Source organism: Acomys minous (genome assembly GCF_964271855.1).
Source record: "Acomys minous genome assembly, chromosome: 9".
Classification (NCBI taxonomy): domain Eukaryota; kingdom Metazoa; phylum Chordata; class Mammalia; order Rodentia; family Muridae; genus Acomys; species Acomys minous.
The window spans coordinates 45527243-45547998 of NC_140490.1; the positions used below are offsets into that span (position 1 = coordinate 45527243).

A 20756-nucleotide genomic window follows, 5' to 3' on the forward strand; every position below is an offset into this window, starting at 1 on the left:
TGCTTTCATGGTATTCGCCTGATTCTTCATCTAAGGCGCGACATTTCTAAAGATGTATCAGTGAGATACATTCCACAAACAGGGGCCTTCTGTCTCACTCGTCGCAGCCCAGGTCTTCTTGTGTGGAAGTTGGTGGTTCCCGTTTCACGAGCACAGCCCACACTAAGAGCTTCATTGTCAGGGTTAGCACATATTTCAAAAGAGCTGTGAGGGAAAAACAGCATGTGATTAAGAGAAGGCAGCTCGGTTTGTTTGTTCTTTTTTGTTGTTTGTTTGTTTGTTTTTAAAGATTAAGCATCCTCTCAGCTGTTGAATTGAGAACTGATAGGAGTATTCTTATTTCAGGCTACCCAAAATTCATATGAGAGTTTGGGGTTCCAGAGTGCAGTAGTAGAATATTAAAATTTAAAATTGCTTTTTCATTTAACCATTAAAGGTTTTTGACAACTGAAATGCAACGACGGTGCTTTTCTGTAAGATGCCTCTTCACTGTCTAAGACACAGTCACCTCTTGGCTGTCACTGTGCCGGGGCTGTCACCCCGTTTGTGGATTGCCTAGACCTTGTCACTCTTAGCCCCGCCAGTGTCCAAAACACACTCTGCCATCAGAGGCGGAAAAGAGGAAGAAAGGTCCCACTTCTGCCAGTTTGGACTCTTGCTACCAGCTTTCTGAAGGGAGGGTTAGTGGGAAAAGACACTACACCATTAGCTGAAATTAATGTTTAAGAATTCATCTCATCCATGCTTCTGTCCACCATGTCCATGAATAATTGAGCATGTTCTGTGTGGCTCCTTGAGTACCTGTGACAGTGATTGATGACCCTCATTTGCTTCCCTGTTAAATTTTCTGAGCCATTCTCCTAGTTTTCCAGCATGAGCGTAATTGTGCAGGTAAAATTAGCACTGAGCCTGGGATTCAGTGTGGGGAGGTGAAGGACAAGGAGAAGGAACTTTTGTCATTTGTGATATTTGTCCTGTTTCTTCTCCCTTGTTCTTGACATCCCTAGAATTCTTGTAACAGGTTCACATGCCAATATAGAATATAAAAGTTGGACAATGAAGCGCTTTAGAGACAATATCAGGGGCAGCAACGTGTTTATGATACCTATATACAGAGAGAGAGGGAGTCTGCAGGGCAGTAAGTAGACGTTAGGCAACATCACCTCACTACAATTGGCTCTTGACCTAACTCAGCAGAAAATAATTCTGCAGCTTTATTTCTTATGAAGCCAGATTTTTCTGTTTCTCTCTAGTTGAAAGACTTTGGATAATGTTGAATATTTTATCTTGATTGGCATAAGGCAATAAGTACTATAGTTCAGAGATATAAATAACCGTTAAGGGAACTAGAGAGATGGCTTAGCAGTTAAGCTTACTTGTTGCTCTTCTAGAGGACCTGGGTTTGATTTCTAACACCACATGGCAGCTCACACCTGTCTGTAACTCTAGTTCCGGGGCTCTAACACCCTCTTCTGGCTGCTGATGGGCTGCATATACATTCATATAGACACTTACACACATAAATAGTTTCTAAAATTCCTGGGCAGTGGTGGCGCACACCTTTAATCCCAGCACTCGGGAGGCAGAGGCAGGCAGATCTCTGTGAGTTCAAGGCCAGCCTGGTTTACAAAGCAAGTTCCAGGGCAGCCAAGGCTATTAGCACAGAGAAGCCCTGTCTGGGGGGGTGGGAAAGGGGGAACCACTACCACCACCACCAATAACAATAAAATGAAACAATTAACATTTAAGGAAATTAAAACACTGCAGTGTGAATTTTAGAAAGTTTTTGGGCAGGCATTTTGACACCTACTTAGGAGCCAGACACAGAACGATAGAGTTTTTCGCCATCTTGGGGTATGTAGTAAGATGGTATCTCTAAAACAATAAAACAAAAAGAAAAAAAAAATTTTAAGCCAAATGTACCCAGCAGTGGAAATCTTTGTTTTGTTTTTGTTTTTTGAGACAGGGTTTCCCCGTGTAGCCTTGGCTGTCTTGAACTCACATGCAGACCAGGCTGGCCTCGAACTCACAGCGATCCACCTGCCTCTGTCTCCCGAGTGCTGGGATTAAAGGCTTGCACCATCACGCTTAGCAGCAGTGGAAATCTTATTAACATAATTATATAGATTTTATTTTAGGAATTTTTGCCTTTAAATTAATGGTAGTTGTCATTAATAAAATTGATGATTTTCTTCAAAGTATACTTTTTTTTGTTTTTTGTTTTTTTAATTTCTGAGGAGTGAACCTAGGACTTCATGCATACTCAACAAGTTGTATTCCACTAAGCTATATCCTCAGACCTAATGTCATTTTTAAAATCCACAGTTGAGTCCCTCAGTGGCCAGTGTAATTCATATATGAATGAATGTACACAGTGTAGTCCTGGTCCATTCCTCTTAGGAAATTGAGAAATGAGTAATTCCAACCAAGGCACTTCTGTTCTGTGCACCTCTGATGCATTCTTTTAAACTCCACATACAGTGATATGGCCAGGATTTTAATCAGTGGGACTTTGTATCAGAGCATGACCAGAAGTAACTCATAATCTCAAGAGTTGCCTGTAGGCTGCCACAGTTGTGTTCACAGACAGGCCGTATGGTATTTCATACAGAACTTTAGAGTGCCACCAACTCTCTCTCTAAGTTTTGATCTTGATTCTCTGGTGTAGGACACAGAGAGGACATGGGCTGGAAACAGTGGTCCAGATGACTAAGAGCGTTCATAGCCACTGCCCCATAGAAGTGGGAGGGTGACCTGTGTCCTGGGGTAGCTCTGTTTCCTTACTACAGCCCACTTCTGCTTGGCCTCACTCCAGTAGGCCAGCTCACTCTCACTGGTGAGTAAGGCTCCTCCGTCCTTGCTATAGCACACAGGTGGGAGCTTAAGAAAACATGCGTTCTTTGCATTTGGTTAAATTGACCCTCTCTCTCTTTGTTGCATGTAAAAATGAAAATGCATTTAATTCCATTTCCCAGTCCCTTATGTTTCCCACAAATAAATGACTAGTGCACACACGAGGACTCAGAGGTTTAGATAAACAGTATTCATAAATTCATGACCTGGCTCCTCCAGTCCTTACAAGTTTAATTGCATTGACTAAAATCCTTAGAAAATATTGGCAAGAACGTTAGCTGTTGATGGAAAATACTGTTACAAACAATGGGAAATAAATAACAGATAATCCTAAATTCATTAGCATTTGGCACTGAAATGTTCTTTTTTGTGTTTCATACAACACCATTTTCCAAACGCCATTTCCCCTGCCACAGTGCAGCCTTACCTGTACTCATACCCTCAAAGATTTTATTCTTGAAAAGCCATTGAGGGGAGAAGATAGAAAATTAAACCTTTGTCCTAGATAATCCACAAACTAGGCCCTTTGCACACAGATGATCAAGAGTTGATTGGACTGTGTCGAGTGTCTTACCCTGCCCGTTGTCTGTGAGAAGACAGAGTTCTGGTCCGGCAGGTGCCGGCAGTCAGTATACATAGGAAGATGCAAGTTTTGAGAGTGCACAGTTCAAGTACAGTTTTTCTTTTGTTTATGAGTTACTTGTGTCTCCTAAAACATTTTGAGTTTAAATTTCTTCGAAACAACCTGTAACGCAACAAACATAGTGAAAATTTATTGTGACAAGTAATTTCTTAATACAGCTACTTGAAAAACGTAGGATCTTAAACTGTTTCCTTTTGGATACACTTCTGTTAGCACATGGCCAGAGTTCAGACCTAAAGTGTTAGGCTTTCCTGAGGGGAGTAGAATTCTGGGCCCTGAAGGAGTTTGTACCTCATCAGTCCCTTTGTCATATCTAGCCTTAATCACCATGTTATCCACAGTGTGTAATGATTTACCGATGCTAGACTATTTCGTATATTCATAAAACATGCTCTTGAATACTCTAGTAAAACATAAACTGTGGTTTTCTTTGACTGAGGCCAGGTCTGGGTGAAGCTAAGGTGTGGCACTCTGACTGGTGAGCATCGTGCTCTATTAACTTTGGGAGTTTTAATGGGAAAGTATGACACTGTAGTACCCCTCCTCCATAAAAATCATTCTTTTCAATTTAAAGATTGAAAACCTAGACCCCCGAGGAATTCAGCTGTCAGCTCTCTTCATGAGCGGAGTAGACATGGCACTGTTTGCCAATGATGCATGTGGGCAGCCCATCCCCTGGGAACACTGTTGTCCTTGGATGTATTTTGATGGGAAGCTCTTCCAGTCCAAACTTCTCAAAGCCAGCCGGGAAAAGACCCCACTCATCGACCTCTGTGATGGTCAGGTATGTTGGGGACAGGGTGGCCACCTCTGACTATAGTGGAATGTAGCCTGTGAGCTAAACCTGCTATCTTAATCAGGGTTACTATTGCTGTGATGAAACACCATGACCAAAGCAACTTGGGGAGGAGAGGGTTTATTTGACTTCTGCTTACATGTCATTGAAGTCAGGGCAGGCACCTAGAGGCAGGAACTGATGCAGGGGCCCTGGAGGAATGCTTGCTCCCTCTGTCTTGCCCAGCTTGCTTTCTTATAGAATCCAGGACCACCACCAGCCAAAGGATGGTACCACCCACAATGGCCTGGGGACCCCCTGACCCCCATCAATTACTAATTTAAAAAGTTCTTTATAGGTTTGCCTACAGCCTAAGCTTATAGAGGCATTTTCTTAATTGAGGTTTTCCCTCAGGTGACTTTAGCCTGGGTCAAGTCAACATAAAACTATCCAGTACACCTGCTGTCTTCTAAACTTGAGTGTTCCCAATGGAACACCTTCTCAATTGATTCTTATTACTTGAGAGAATTAGGTTCCAGAAAGCTCCTTGCATATTGAGTCAGTGAGTGTGAACCACCGTGGCTGAGAAGCATCAGGGCTAGGTTCCCATGAGGTTTTGTTCACATTTTCAGTTGCATAGCCTGTTTTGTGTGGCTTCTCTTCTTTGTTTCTTTGTTTTTTGAGACAGGGTTTCTCTGTGTCACCCTTGCTGTCCTGGACTCACTTTGTAGACCAGGCTGGCTTCAAACTCACAGCTATCCGCCTGCCTCTGCCTCCCGAGTGCTGGGATTAAAGGCGTGTGCTACCATGCTTGTGGCTTCCCTTCTTGGATATTTCATTTAATATCTGTTGTTCGATCATGATTGTTGCGCTCATGGCCAATGGTACATGCTTGCAGCACATTATGACCAGGTATGCATTTACAAGCCCCACAAAGCATTTCAGCACCACGGGACTATCTTAACCAGTGAAACCAGCAAAAAGGACAAAAATGCAAAACAGGCCAGCAGGGAGCCCCATTTTCAGAATGAACTGCACTTTGTACCATTTGAGTTCATGTGGGAAGTTTGTCATATCCTACACCCTGATGTGCACAGGTCCTATGGTGATCAGGGAAGTATCCATGACTTTTGATTTAGCTGTTAAGAATAAGTAGGTGAGGGGCTGGAGAGAGGGCTCAGCAGTTAAGAGTATGTATTATTGTAAAGAGTACCTGAGTTCAGCTCCCAGAACCCATATAAAGCAACATACAACCACCAGCACAGGGAAGTGGAGTTGGTCTCTGACCATTTCACAAATAATGCACAATCTCACACAGACACATAAAAAGAAAATAAATATAAAGAATGCAGACTTTGCATAACTGTGGTTCTGCTTTGTTATTGACAGTTCAGATTTGTTCAAACTTGTGGGTGATGTTTTATCTGCCTGTCCCTTGACTTCCAGGCTGAGCAGGCTGCCAAGGTGGAAAAGATGCGCCAGAGCATCCTGGAGGGGCTCAACTTCTCCCGGCAGAACCACCCACTCCCCTTCCCACCACCTCCTGCTCTGCCCTTCTACCCAGCATCTGTATACCCCCGGCACTTTGGGCCAGTCCCACCCTCACAGGGCAGAGGCAGGGGCTTTGCAGGTGAGTCATAATTTGGAAATCTTTCAAGTGGGGACAGAGCATGTGGTCCTTTGGTGACATCACAGCTTGCTGTATGGAGACGTGTTACAGTGGGTTTTAGGAAGCAGTATTAAGGCAGTAATTCTTCCCAAATAGAGATAAGAGAGTAAGATCCTGAAGGAGATGGTGAGAAAGAAAGAGGGAGCCACCTTGATTTCATTCATGTTTCATATGCGTGGAAATAAATCCCTCTGGGTCTGAGGGAGCTGTCTTCTAGGACCACTCCTCCAGGGTCTTCAGGCTGTTTTGCATACATGAGTGGTCCCTCTGAGACTCACCTTTCATGCTTTTCCTGTTTCTTCTACTGTGGGTTCCACAGGAGTCTGTGGCTTTGGAGGCCACTACGGGGAAACAGTAGCAACAGGCCCTTACCGTGCCTTCCGGGTGACAGCAGCATCGGGACATTGTGGAGCCTTCTCAGGTGGTGACAGCAGCAGGACTAGCAAGTCCCAGGGCGGTAATTATTACCCACACCCCACACCCTTCCAGGCCTCTGCTACCAGCACTTCCTTTGCTCCGGCATTTGGCCCCTTCCCTTCTTGCCTGTCTTTTCAAGCTACCTCTAATGCAGTGGCTTTTCTCTTGTGTTCCCGACTGACCCTCTGCCCTTAGGTCTGTGTAGTGACCCTGTTGTAGTTATCTTGTCTTCTCCTTCCAGGCTAGGCCACTGAGTGTCCACCCAGAAGAGAACTTTTCTCTGCAACAGTGTGACCTGGCCAACAGCTTGTGCTCTCAGGCTAGGCTGACAATTTTGTATAGTGCTGTACTCATGCAGCCCTCTTTTGATAAAGGTGTTTGTGTAGAAGGTGCCAGCAGGTGCAGAATTCCTGGCACATAAAAGCCTCTTATCATTTGTTTTTAAAGAAAATTTTAATGTAAGGAGGTTTGTTTTAGATTTTCCTTTGATCATCATTTATGTTTGGCTTGTAAAGGGAAGAATTTTTGAAATAGTTTATTGCAATTCTACTGTCACTTGAAGCCATCACCTTATGTTGCAGAATTGGTCTGATAAATTCTGAGTTACTTTCAGGGTAGTCATTCATTTCTGGATGGTAGCATTTGCCGCTCAGTTACTGGGCACTACTGTGGCCAGCAAGAAGAACGGCACGTGGAAAGATGTGGCCAAGGAGCAACTGTCTGCAGCCCCAGTCGGCCCTAACCTTCCTGCTCTTCCGCCTCTTGAGGGCGTCTCTACCTTGTGGCTGCTCCTGTAACTCTTTGACCCTGATGTGTTCAGGGTCTGTGGATCTGGACTGTTGCTGCATGCTCTGTGGCTGGGGAAAGCAAGGAGGGGGAGGCGCTACCTGCGACAGTGTGCGGAGAAGGTTCAAGGAACTTAACTTGCCTCCTAACTGTCCTGTTCACTCCTGGGCTGTGCAGTGCACACCTGAAACACATCAGCTATGGGCCTGAAGTACAGGTGCATGCAGGGAGTTGAAGGTGGAAAGTAGATGGAAAGTAGCTGACTACATCTTCAGTCTTACTAGGGTGTGGTAGTGCACACCTGTGTTCCAGACCTTTGAAGACAGGGCAGGCCTTAAATGGGACGTCTCCATCAAATCCCTCCCCTCAGGGCTCAGGGAACCCTGCGGAAGAGGAGGCAGAAAGAGCATAAGAGCCAGAGGGGATGGAGGACACCAAGAAAACAAGGCCTCTAAGTCACCATGAGCAAAACCCATATGAACTCACAGAGACTGAGGCAGCATGCACAGGGGCTGTACAGGTCTGCACCAGGTCCTTTGAGTATATATTATACTTCCAGGTTATTGTTTTTATGGGATTCCTGAGTTTGTGAATGAGTGGATTTCTGTGTGCCTTCTCTTTTGCTCTTTTCCTTCTGTTTTTGTCCAATTCCAAAGTGCTAGTTTTTGTTTTATCACATTATATTTTATTATTATTTCTTAGAAGCCTGTTTGTTTTCTAATGAGACAGAGAGTGGATCTGGATGGAGGGGAGGGAGGAACTGGGAGGAGGAGAAGGAGGGGGAACTGCATTCGGGATATGTTATGTGAGGGGGGAATCTATCTTTAATAAAGGGGAGGGAAGTAAAATAAAAAGGAAAAGATGGACAAGTTCAAGATTAGCCTGGTGTACATAGCAAGTTTCAGTTCAGCCAATATTACATAATGATATTGTATCTCAAAAACCCAGTTATTTGTTTATCTTAATTACCTGGTGAAATAATATTATTGGCATAAAATAAGATGTTATTAAAACATTTAGTCTAGCATTCTAGAGGCAGAGGCAGGTTCTAGCACAGCCTGGTCTACACAGGTAGCTCTAGCTACCGGGGCTGGAGAGATGGCTCAGAGGTTAAGAGCACTGTCTGCTCTTCCAGAGGTCTTGAGTTCAATTCCCAGCAGCCACATGTGGTTCATAGCCATCTATAATGGGATCTAATGCCCTTTTCTGGTAGGCAGGTGCACATGCAGGCAGAATGTTTTATCCATAGTAACTAAATAAATCTTAAAAAAAAAAAAAAAAGAAAGAAAACAAAAACCATCTTGTCTCTTTCTTTATACTTTTTTCATGTGGCTACAGGAAACATAGGCCTCTCCTAAGAGGATCTAAAGACCTGTTTCCAGTGTTTCCATAGTTGTGTGGAGCCAGTCATAGCATACGTCATTATCTTAACACCAGGATGGGAGGGAGCTTGTGATAAGGTCAGGAATGAAATATTCAAGCTCATTTTGTTTTAAAGGTTTTCCTATAACTTAACAGTTTAAGGAAGTTCTTAGGTCAGAAAAATAGAATATTCCGTCCACCAGTAACTTACAGAGTTGGTGAGTACAGCTCACACTTACGTCTGTTCTAAGGACATTCTAATTTAACCACATAATAACTATGGAGCACACAGAAGTAAGAGGGCCAAGAGTTCATAGCTGGCCTGCATTGCACAATGAGACACTGTTTTTAAAATTCACGATGTGCTAGAGCACTTGCCTGTGCCTGGCCCTGAGTTCCATTCCTAGTGTGAGAGTGAGAAGGAAAGGCTGCTTCTAGATTTATTGATTAATTTCTCTAATGTTTGGCTAACAAAATAAATATGGAAGTGTTTACCTAGAGAAAAGCATACTGAGGTTGCATACAAGTCCATCTGGTGGCATGGAAGGCAAGCCAGCGACACTCAGCTACGTTTCTTTGAATTTCCTTAAATAGGTGTTCACTATGGCAGTGGGAATCCAACTTAGTTGCAAATCCTTTTTAGACATTCATTGTGCATACGAACATGCTAAAGGGTACTAATGGAGGTCAGAGGACAACTTGCAGGAGTTTGTTCTTTCCTTTAAACATGTGGAACTTGGTGATAGGACATAGATCGTCCATCAGGCCTGGGGTAAGCACCATAAATGGATGGATGAGCCATTACTCCAGCCTCACTCTCTCTTTCTGAATTTACACAGAGTCTCCATCTGTAGTCCAGTCGGGCCCCAAATCCACAATTGTCTTGCCTCAGGTTCCCAAGTGTTTTGATCACAGGTGTTTACTATTGTACTTAGCTCTGTTATGGGTACTTAACTACAGCTTGCAATCTCATAGTGTAGGGCCTGGCATGTCTTTAATTCTAGCAGGGAGGCAGAGGTAGGTAGATTTCTGAGTTTGAGGCTAGCCTGGTCTACCAAGAGAGTTCCAGGACAGCCGGGGCTATTACATAGTGAAACTTGCATTCAAAAAACAAAATTAATAATAATAATAATAATAATAATAATAATAATAATAATAATAATAGTGGTAGTATTAGTAATAATACATTGCACGGTGTGCACAGAGAGCCTTCTGTAAGAAAGTCCTCACAAAGCGCGGTAACTGGCGTCTAACTGAACGGGAACTAGAACCCAGTAGGACTTGCTTTGCTTGTTTTCTCTTCTTTGCTCCTAACGCTGTGGTTGTAAAGATTTTATCTTCTCATGTGTTTTTTTGTTTGTTTGTTTTCATGTAGGAGTCCAACCTATTCCTTCTCAGGGAGGGAAGCTAGAAATAGCTGGCACCGTGGTTGGCCACTGGGCTGGGAGCAGGCGGGGCCGTGGGGCCCGAGGGCCCTTCCCTCTGCAGGTGGTGTCCGTGGGAGGACCGGCAAGAGGGTAAGCACTGCGCTGAGGTGGTGTGCTTTGTGTTAAGTGCAGAAAACAGCCTTTGCCAGACTCCTCCTGAGCAGGAATTGTTCTCATGTCACTGGATAGTCCCTGTTTAACACTGCTCTTAGTGTTACATGGAATCCTCTTATATAGCATTATATAATTATTTGACTCACCATTATTAAATAATTAGCCATGCATTATTCAATTAAGGAATTGTCTTTCTTAAATGTTTCAAGTGTTGGTTTTGAGATCAAATGCCTTGGGAATGAACCAAAAATATGATTCCTTGGATTCGATGTGACCATACTTAATATTCAATATCTCACACAGCATAAGATAAACTTGAGAGAATTTTCAATGTAATCTTTCATAGGTTTAAGTCTATTTGCTCTTGTCTTCCTGTATTGACCCAGGCGTCCAAGGGGAGTCATTTCCACTCCAGTGATTAGAACGTTTGGAAGAGGTGGAAGGTACTACGGCAGAGGCTACAAAAGCCAGGGAGCAATTCAGGTAATGCCCCCATGCTCCTGTGTCTCCCCTCTAAGTTAAGTGTCCCTGCCTGTGTTCTGTCTGTAGGCCACTGAGTTTGTTGGGTAGCTGTCAGACCTCAGACTTGATACCTGGCCACAGGTGCTCCCCATGGTTATATCAAGTTCCCAGGAAGCCCAAATCATTTCTCTGCTATTCAGGAAGTCCACTGAATGATACCTGTGTGTGTGGCTTCTTGTTTGGGCCAAATGAAGGCCCAGCCTCCGCTGGCCATCTGTTTTTCAAAATAGCCACTTTTGTGGAAAATAGATTTTTTTTTTTTTAAAAGTCAGAGACTCGGGCCTGGAGAGATGGCTCAGCGCTTAAGAGCACTGTTTGCTCTTCCAGAGGTCCTGAGTTCAATTCCCAGCAACCACATGGTGGCTCACAACCATTGACACCCTCTTTAACGTGCTCTTATGGTATGCAGATGCACATGTAGACACAGTACTCATATACATAAAATAAACACAATCTTAAAAAAAAAGTCAAAAAAAAAAGTCAGAGATTCACTTACTTCTGCCTTCTGAGCACTGCAATTAAAGACATGTATCACCACCTGATAGAAATGGGATTTTGAGCTATAAGCCAGGTACCAATCATTACTCAGTCCACAGGATAAATCACAGTTCTTGGTTAAACATGTGTAATGTGAGTGGTTTTATTGGTGTGTGTGTGTGTGTGTGTGTGTGTGTGTGTGTGTTAAGTGTTAAGACTTGCTTATTTTATGTGTAAGGATGCTTTGCCTGCATGTATGTCTGGGCACTGTGTGCCTTAGAGACAAAAGAAGGTGTTGGACTCCTTGGGACTAGAGTTAGAGACAGTTGTAGTCTCCATGCAGGGGCTGGGAATCCAACCCAGGTCCTCTTGAAGAGCAGCCAGTACTCTTAACCTCAGAGCCCTTCTCACCACCACTTTTAAGATAAGATTCTCATGTCTACCTGTTGTGTCTATGCTTTTCTTTGATCTCTTGTGTCACATGTCTCTTCCCTGGATGAACTGCATGTAGCCTTCTTATGGACACCTGTACTTGTGCATGCCCTGTGGAGACAATGTGCTGTCATTCACTGTCCCAATGAAATACTTGCTGAGTTCTAACAGATAGGCATTTTATTAATACTCTGTTGTAGTGTCTAGATGTAGTCTTGTCCATCTTGGAGAACCTTGATTAAATTAACATCTCATAATTAGTCAGTGCTTTTTCACACACTGCAAACACAGGCTCAGTACCAGCTCACAGTGCTGAGGCCAGCCTCCTGTACTGAGAGCAGCTGGGGGCATGTTTGTGTGTGCCCCCTTCATTCTCACACCACCTTCTCTTTAAGCACTAACTGTGCTGTTCTCATCTGTGATCTAGGCAGGGAGCCATGACCCACTCTACTTCCCATTGTGCCTCATTTGTTTTGGTTCTATAAATACCTTTTTGTCCCATGTCCCCTCCAGGCTCTAGGTATCCATTCTGGTTTCTGAAGTCCTTTACTCAGTGGGTTCTTGAGGAATGGCTTTTCAGGAAGGACTGATGAAAACAGTGTTCCGTGTGAAGACTGCTTTCCTAGTCAGGACACTGTCTGGAAGGCTTTCTCCACAGTTGTCTTGCTTTACTTCATTTTCCTCATACATAAAACCTTGCTACCAAAGACTTACCTAATGCCATTCACGTTGAACTCACCCATGTGCTTGACCTAAGTGGCCAGGTTGGCCTTGATTTTCTGTGAAAACTTGCTGCCTTTCCCAGAAGCCCCTTGCACTGCTGTTCTGCTCACCACATTCAGAACAGTGAGCTTAGATCTTTCCCTTCAGGAACTTTCTCCTGATGATAGTGCTTGGCTCCATTCCTTTTCTTGGTCAGTGTTCAACTGCGCTCTCACTGGCTCTGCTATGCCCACCTTCGGTGTTGGCAGACTCTTCTTTGCCGATCTCCTCTCTTCTTTTTGATTTATAACTCAGGCTGCAGCTTACCTCTAGGGTTTTTGTCGGTTCCCCGCCTCCCCCCTTCCCTTCTCTTTTCTGTTTTCATTTTTGGTTGTTGTTACTGTTCTGAGACTGTCTCACTACTTAGCCCAGGATGGAACTTGCTATGCAGACCAGGTTGGCCTCACATTCATAGCGATTCCCTGCTCCTATCTCCTGAGTGCTGGGATTAAAGTTGTGGACCACTGTGCCACGTGGACCACCATGCTACGCTTACATATTTATTTTTATTTACTATATGAATGTGAGCATGATATGTGTATGCATATATTAGCCACACTGCCACGTGACACTAAAGTTGGACTTTGTGGCATTAGTTCCTTTTATTTCACCTTTCTGCATGTTCCAAGGGTTAAAGTCAGAATGTTAGTGCTTTACCCATTTGAACCCTAGTTCCTTTTTTTTTTTTAATTGTTTATGGTATTTTGAGACAGGGTCTTTCTACATAGCCCTGGCTGTCCTGAAACTCACTGTGTAGACCAGGCTAGCCTTGAACCTCAGATTTGATTGCCTCTGCCTAAGTGCTGTAATTAAAGGTGTGGATCACCATGCCTGGCTGCTTTTAGAGCAGTTTTGGGCTTACAGCACTAAGAAACGCAGATTTCCCAGAGCACTGTACTCCCCTCTGTGCCTTCCTGTTTACTCTGTCTCCTGCTAGAGTGATTTTTTTTTATAGTTGGTGCCACCATCATCACCACACATGGAATCTCCCAGTTCATAGCTTACATCAGGCATCACTGTTGGTGTTGTACATTCCACCGGCTCAAAGAGTGCCAGCTGGCCAGGGTCTCCATTGCCATGGTGTCGCAGAACTTTTGCTACCCTAAAAGTTTTCTGCTCCGCTACCTGCTACTTTTCCTGAGATTTCTGGCAGCTGCTGAGTATTTTACTGTCTCCCAAGTTTTGCCTTTTCCAGAAGGTTAAATAGATTGTGTGTGTGTATGTGTGTGTGTGTGTGTGTGTGTGTGTGTGTGTGTGTGTGAGAGAGAGAGAGAGTGGGGGGGAGATGGTGTCAGATCCCATGGAACTAGAGTTACAGACAGTTGTGTGAGCTGTCACGTGGGTGCTGGTCCTCTAGAAGAGCAGCCAATACTCTTAGCCACCGAGCCATCTCTCCAGCCCCTTAAACTGCTTTCTTCACTCACAATATGTGTCTTTACATTTTTCCCTGTTACTAACACTACTGAGGACATCTCAGTGGGCTAAGCATGTAGTTCAGTGCTATGGTGCTAGCAAGTCCCTGGGTTTGATTTCAAGCACCACAAATTAAAAGCACTGAATGTAGGCTTTTGTAGCTTCCCAGGTTCTCATCTCTGTAGGGTGAATATAAGGAGCAAGATAACTAGATCACATGACAAGAGTTAGCTTAGTGCTGAGCTACTGAGCTGACTTCCTAAGTGGCAGCGTTGTTTTATTTTACCTCTCATTGGTGAGTGACAGTGTCTTTCACTCTTATCCTGGCAGTTTGACCATTCTGTTAGTTAAATAGTCTAAAAGTGTGTTTCTCTGGTGACCTGATGGTTAACACATCTTTTCATGTGTAGATACTTGCTATTTCATTTCTGTGTTGATAGATATATCTTAAGGGTTGGATCATCTTTGTTGTTGTCTTTTAGTCTGTTCTCAAGACTAAGCAGGTATGGCCGCCAGTCCCACCATTCCTCTTACTCCCCAAAGCACCCGCCCCGCCCCATGACCTTCCTTTCATATCCCATTCTGTCTCATTGGTCTCAAGGGACTTTTACAGGCCTTGACTGTCACAACTTGATAACCATGCTGTTGGTCGGGTGGGGGCGCTTACAACAGAAAACTGCTAAGCTGTTGGGAAATGTACAGGATTGTGCCAGGCTCAAGGTCCATTTTTTTTTTCAAGGAAATTATTTGTCAACCTGCTTAAAGGAGGAGAGGTGACACAAAGGGGGATCCATTCACAACCCTTGTGCTGTTACCGATGCTGCTTTGCTTTGTGTTGAGGTTGCCCCATTGTGGTTTTGTTTACCCTGTAAAGATGGGTGTTTGTGTTCTGGGACCTATGCATTTTGGGGAATATGGGGACAGCCTTCATTTCAGAGGAGACTCACTGAAAGGTGCTGGTAACCATAATGGTGAGGTGCTGTGTGAAGAGTTAGAGTGCTCCAAGTGAGACTGTCATTCTAAATTAACATTCCCAGCAGCGGTGTTGAGGGAAGGAGCCACAGAAGAAACGAGCCAAGATGGAAGAACAGAGGCAGAGGGCCTAGCTGCTTGAATTCTCTGGCTGAGGCCTAAAGCCAAGCTGTGTTGCTATCTGTGCCTTGTGTTGCCAGCCCCGCCCAGCGCCCCCGTGCCTGAGGCTCTCCTCACTCTGCTTCTCCACAGGGCAGACCTCCGTATGCTGCTTCAGCAGAAGAAGTGGCCAAGGAACTGAAGTCGAAATCTGGGGAATCCAAGTCCTCTGCCATGTCCTCAGAAGGGTCCTTGGCCGAAAACGGAGTAATGGCCGAGGAGAAGCCAATGCCCCAACTTAATGGGAGCACAGGTGACACCAGGGCCCCCAGCCACTCTGAAAGTGCCTTGAACAATGACTCTAAAACGTGCAATACAAATCCTCACTTAAATGCACTAAGTACAGACAGCGCCTGCCGCAGGGAGGCTGCTCTGGAGGCAGCTGTCTTAAATAAAGAAGAGTAAACTTATTTTTTATAGAGGGTGAAGGATGATGGAAGGGTAAGGATTTAGGAATATCTGGAGAGAAAGAGAGCCTGCAGTTATGTACATTTTGTCCTTTCCGTAAGAGAAAAATGAGGACTTTGGAAATTCAGATCCCTCTTTGATATCAGAGATTTAAACAACACATTTTTTTAGTTTTAACCAGTTGTAGTCAAAATGCTACAATAAAACAAAAAAAGAGAGAAAGAAAATGAAGAGCATTTGACTCCCGCACTTAAAATGAAGTACACAAAGTTTAAACTGGTTACGACAAAAGCCTAGAGTTGTGTTTCTTGAACTATTAAAGAAAACAAATTTTGGCAGTCTTTAAGTATATATAGCTTAAAATATCATTTTTAGCATTTGGCACCATATGTATGCCATTATATTTGATTTTGCATTACTGTTTCACAATGAAGCTTTGTTTTAAGGCTTTGATTTTTATGATTATGAAAGAAATAAGGCACAACCACAGTTTTTCTTTCTTACTTAAATTTCATCACTGTTGATGTGGTTCTTTTGTGTTAAAAAAAAGTGCAACTATCAAAACTTAAAAAAAATTATAGAGTAAACTGCTGTTGTGCTGATTTTGAATACACAGTACATCATACATACTTTACAAGCAAGTTCAATGGAGATAAAGTTGAAATCATAGAAGATGCAAATGACCTTTCAAAATCAACACAATGTGTTCTGAAACTTCGTGACTAATACCATGCATCTGTGATCAATGAGCTATGTGGTTTTGAATCGGATGTAGACCATTAGTACTACTACTTGAGCTAAACTTCTGCATGGTTCATAATTTTTAAAGTGTGTAGTTAATATTATGCATGTTATTGTCCTTTCTTCCATTCTTCCCAGTATGTGCCCATTTGCAAAACAAAATGCTAATAATCAGTAATAGTCCTATAAAAGATGTTAACTCTGTTTAGTCATTGACTGATCTTGCTCTAACCTTAAAATTTTGTGATTATTGACCTCTGTTGCATTTATTCTAAACCCCCCAAATTATCTAGCCGTTTGGGGTATCAGCATTACCCTGGCGTACTCACTGCTGTGTGCGTTCTTGTTCTTTGTTGCTGTTTTATGCCTTCATATTAGCAAAATATGAAATTCTGTGAAGAAAAATCCCCTTTGATCTTAAAATACAAAACACCCCCTCCCCTTCTGTAGCAGGAAACAAATTGCTTGTTGTTGAGAAGTTTCCCATCAGGAATTTAGTAGAAGCAGGTATACTTCTATCATTTTGATGTTTTGTTACTGTTTCCAAACAATGTACTTTGAATCAGAATCACTTCTTACGTTTCATACACTTCCGATGCTCTTCATCACATTAGTGATCAGAAATGAGGTGTAACTCCCCAGCCCCGCCCGCAAGAGCTAAGTAGGATCTTACTGTAAGTTGAAGGGAGTTCCGCCCTAACTCATGGATTGTGAAGAATGAACTGCTGTTGGGTCTGATTGACTGTTGATGGATTGTGGTGTGGTGTATCCGGAGGCTATTGAATGCAACTTACAATGCTTAATAAAAATCTTTATTCTTTTAGTATAAAGTATGGTGTGGCTTTTAAATTCACTTGTAAGGGCATACATTTTACAATGTAAATGAGGTAGCTCATGAAGAGCCTCGTCAGATAACAAAACGGGTAGGAGTACCGTGCCTTGTCAAAGTAATGTTAGAGGAATATTAGTAGGTGTTTAATATGAAGATTATGATGAGCGAAACGTTTGAGTGCCTTTAAAGACATTCTCCAACCAGTCAGGCTGAGGAGTCAAAAGTGGCTTTTATAAAGGCCTAACAGGGGAAAACGGATCTCAATTACATCTTGCAAGTGTGGCTGCTTTCATGCCATCTTTTTACCTCAATCTGCGGGCAGCCTACCTCAAGTAAGTCCAGCAATGAGGCCAGGAAGCTACTGGAGCATGCACGCTCAGAGCAGAGGCCTCTTTCTCTCGGGCGGGAGTGGGGCGGGGCTTACATGGCAGATGCGCGCGCATCTCGGGGCGGAGCTCAGCCAAGCCCGAGGCCGCTGGGTCCTCTGCGCGCCAGGGCGGAAATGCATAACGAGGGAGACTGCGCCTGCTCGGTTGGTCAGGCTCTCCAGCTTCAAGAGCCGGGATTGCGGCCTTGCTCCGGCTGGGTTCCGCTACCTCGCGGCCTCCGTAGGCCCCAGAAAGGATCCAAGGCTCAGTCACGGGCGCCCGCCTCGGCGTCTGCCTACTGTGATGTGGCGTCCAAACTACGGGAAGACACCCTCTTGTCCGAGTCTATTAAGTTGGTCTCCGGAGTCTCAGTGACAGAGTGAACCTTGGTATCTCCTGCCCTTATCCGGCCACCTGAACCTTTTTTTGGTAGCCAGGCCTGTTTCATCTTACAAAAGCCAGGGGTCCCAGGGAAGACTGGCCCGTGGAAAGCAAATCCAGCCCACACTGGATCCCAAAAGAATGGCCCAGCAGCCAGAGTAACAGAAAACTTTTATTCTAAATATGCCTTCACCCACAGCACCCTCACAGGGTCTCCCCGAGGTGACACCCACAAACCTCACTCAGTCCAACAAGTGGAACAGAACGGTCTTCTGACTTTAGAGCGAGGGACAGATAGTTTTGTTCCACCAACAGGGATCTCAGGGATGTCCTTTCCTCCGCTTGGGTGGCATTTGTTCTAGGCCTAAGAGATCTCTTTTGGCCTCATGGCAAGCCTCCACCTTACTTAAAAACCCGGAATTTAGGCTTGAGCAAGAAGGAGGGGATTCTGGAGGCTCCATGGGTATGCACCTGGACCCTCACTTTGCTAGAAACGCATTCACTGTTCTTAACACACAACTGGGATTGCAGGGGATTATTGGGAGGCTCGAGCCAAGATAGTTCAAGGGACTTCGGCCATATTTGGCACTGGTCCGAACTCAGGACCAAATCTGAGGCTTTGTACACACCCAGGATGAACTCAGCTTGGTGTTGTTCCTGGTCAGATGGCCAGTTGTGGTAGGTCTGGTGCACTTTGTAGTTTTTTGTTTTGTTTTATTTTGTTTTCTTTCTCTTTTTTTCTCTTTTAAAAAGAAAGGTATGATTTTTGCTGTAGCTCTGCCATCTCTAAACAACTATTGTAACACTGTGGTTTTTTTTTTTTTTTAATGTAATGTGTATTTTCCTTTCCTCGGCACAGAGGGGACATTCTACTTGCTTGTGTAAGGTTCTTGGGCAGCACCATTACCAGGCCTTGCCCTCCAAGGGACAAGGTACAAGGCCTGTACCTTGAAACACTTCCATTAAAATGGGGGAACAACACACATGTTCACACTTAATAAGAAAAATATAATGACAGGAGATGGAGTAAGGAGTGGACTTGCTCAGTGGGTGAGTCCTGTGATTGTTCCTTATTCTGCCGTGGCTGGCCCCTAGAGCTCAGGAGCTGTTTGTATGAACAGGCCCAGCTGCCTGGCAAGGCCAGTCCACTGGCCATTTGCCATTTGTCAGGCAAAAATAGGCTTTCATTTGTATGGCCTTGATTTCTAGGGAGGGCAAACATGGGTGATGTTAATGCAGCCTCATTCTTTATTTTCTATCTGACAGAGAATGTTGGATACTTCCTGTCTGTACCTTCATCCATATGTCACTTGCATTGACAAAGGGGATATAAAAGTCAGCCGAAGGGAAGGGCAAGCACTGGTGGTCAACTCTGACAGTGTACTAATTTACTGTTCCCCTCTCAGCCTGTCCCTTCCTACTTAGCACTTCATGTGATGGAATGGGCAGGGGAAAGGTCTTTTTGTCATGGGCCTGTCACTAGTGGATCTACCAGCCCTACCTGTATCCTTCATACAGGCCTCGCTAAGTGGCTGGGTCCTGCTCTACCATTTCCGAAAGGACCACATTAGGGTTCTCAGGCTCCCTGTCATCACCCTGCGAGCTCTTTCAGGAAGCTGTGGCTGTGGCTCAGGCTGAGATGACCTAGAGACCCTCAGGCAAAGTCATGTGGAAGTGCTTGTAAAGATGCAGCCTCCTGTATTAGGATCTGAACTAAGACCACCCCCCTCTCCCTCCTTAACTCATTGGGCCAAGACATAAGTCCTAGGATCTCAGAATGTGACCTTATTTGGAAATAAGGTCTCTGCAGATGCAATCAGCTGAGGACTTGGGACAAGGTCATGTTGCAGTAGGATGGGCCCTTATCCTGTATGACTATGGCTTGGACAACAGAAGCACAGGGCCAAGGCCATGGGGAGACGGGAGCAGCACTGTCCTGGGCCAGGAAGCCATGAAAAGGTGGACAGGGCCAGACACAGAGCCTTCTCCGGTACAGCTGAAGGACTGCAGCCCCGCAGCACCTTGGTTAGGGGCTTTTGGCTTCTAGACCTGGAGACAGTAAATGCCTGCTACCCAGAGCACCCAGTCCGGTCCTTTGTTAAACAGTCCTGGATTTTCATATGCTTCTGAGTCCATAGTAGGGTCACCTTCCTCTCTGTTCCCCAACAGGGCCTGGTTCACCCAGGGGCTATACTTAAAAAAAATTTTTTTTAAATTTAATTTTATTTTATGTGCATTGGTATGTGGGTGTCAGGAATTACAGACAGTTACGAGCTGCTACGTGGGTGCAGCGAATTGAACCTCGGTCCTTTGGAAGAGCAGACTTAACTGCTAAGCCATCTCTCCAGCGCCCCAGAGGCTATACTTACTCCCTGGCCCCGGCTTCTGGAATTGAAAGTTGCCCAGGCTAGTTAGTGTGAACAGCTGTGATTCCATAGAGAATGAACATATCTAAGGAGCCAGAACTCCAGTGAGTCACTGCCTTTTGGACAAGGGTAGATGGGACTTCAGGCTGAGGGTCTGAACCAAGTACTGCTGTGGACCTTGCACAAGTGCCCCCAAACCCTTGTATCTGGACCAAAAGATCTGATTTTCTCTGAGTATAGGGATGCCCATCCAATCTTTGATGCCCTGACTGATCACTCCAGGGGAGTTACAGGGGCTGACACTGAGCCTGCTGCAAAAGGCATAGTTATTTGGGGCTGTGAGTATCACCTGAGTTGGGAGAACAGGATCACAAATTACATAAACACACAGGTAAAAAGGAATCCATGTAAAAAATGAGAAGGAGTAGAAGGTTCCAGAAAGAACAGCAAAGCAATTAAAAACCTGCATGGACTAGGTACCAGGGAAAGCTACACTACGGCATGATGTGGAGGAGAAGTGAGTCATTAGGCAGGTCACATGTGTCCAGGATAGCCCTAAATATTAATATGCATGTGTGTGCACTCACACACACCTTCTGTTAAAATACACGACTTCAGTAAAGAGCAATACACAAGATCAACATTGAAAATCAGTTTTGTTTCCATACAGTGAACAGCCTTAAAAAAAAAAAAAAGCCAGAATTCTGGTGAAGTGTTTTCCTAGCATGCATGAAGTCCGTGGTTTCAGCCCCAGCACCCCATAAGCCAGGTGTGGTTAAGGCCTGACTATAATAAGTCACACACTCAAGAGACAGCAGTGGGAGGATCCAGGAGTCAAGGTCATTCTCAGCTATGGTTACAAGAGACTTTTAAAAAA

At 44.4% G+C, this 20756-nt stretch overlaps 1 protein-coding gene across 1 annotated transcript in view; it reads left to right on the forward strand.

The window, feature by feature from the left end:
* Positions 1-16762, forward strand: part of FAM120A (family with sequence similarity 120 member A) — a 92642-nt gene extending 75880 nt beyond the window's left edge. Inside the window, exons 13-18 of the mRNA XM_084795072.1 lie at positions 4071-4280; positions 5718-5901; positions 6260-6397; positions 9881-10022; positions 10433-10529; positions 14877-16762. Of these exons, the coding sequence (XP_084651198.1) occupies positions 4071-4280; positions 5718-5901; positions 6260-6397; positions 9881-10022; positions 10433-10529; positions 14877-15188 (1083 nt within the window). The 3' untranslated portion in view covers positions 15189-16762. The remainder of the gene's footprint in view (positions 1-4070; positions 4281-5717; positions 5902-6259; positions 6398-9880; positions 10023-10432; positions 10530-14876) is intronic.
* The last annotated feature ends 3994 nt before the right edge of the window (positions 16763-20756 follow it).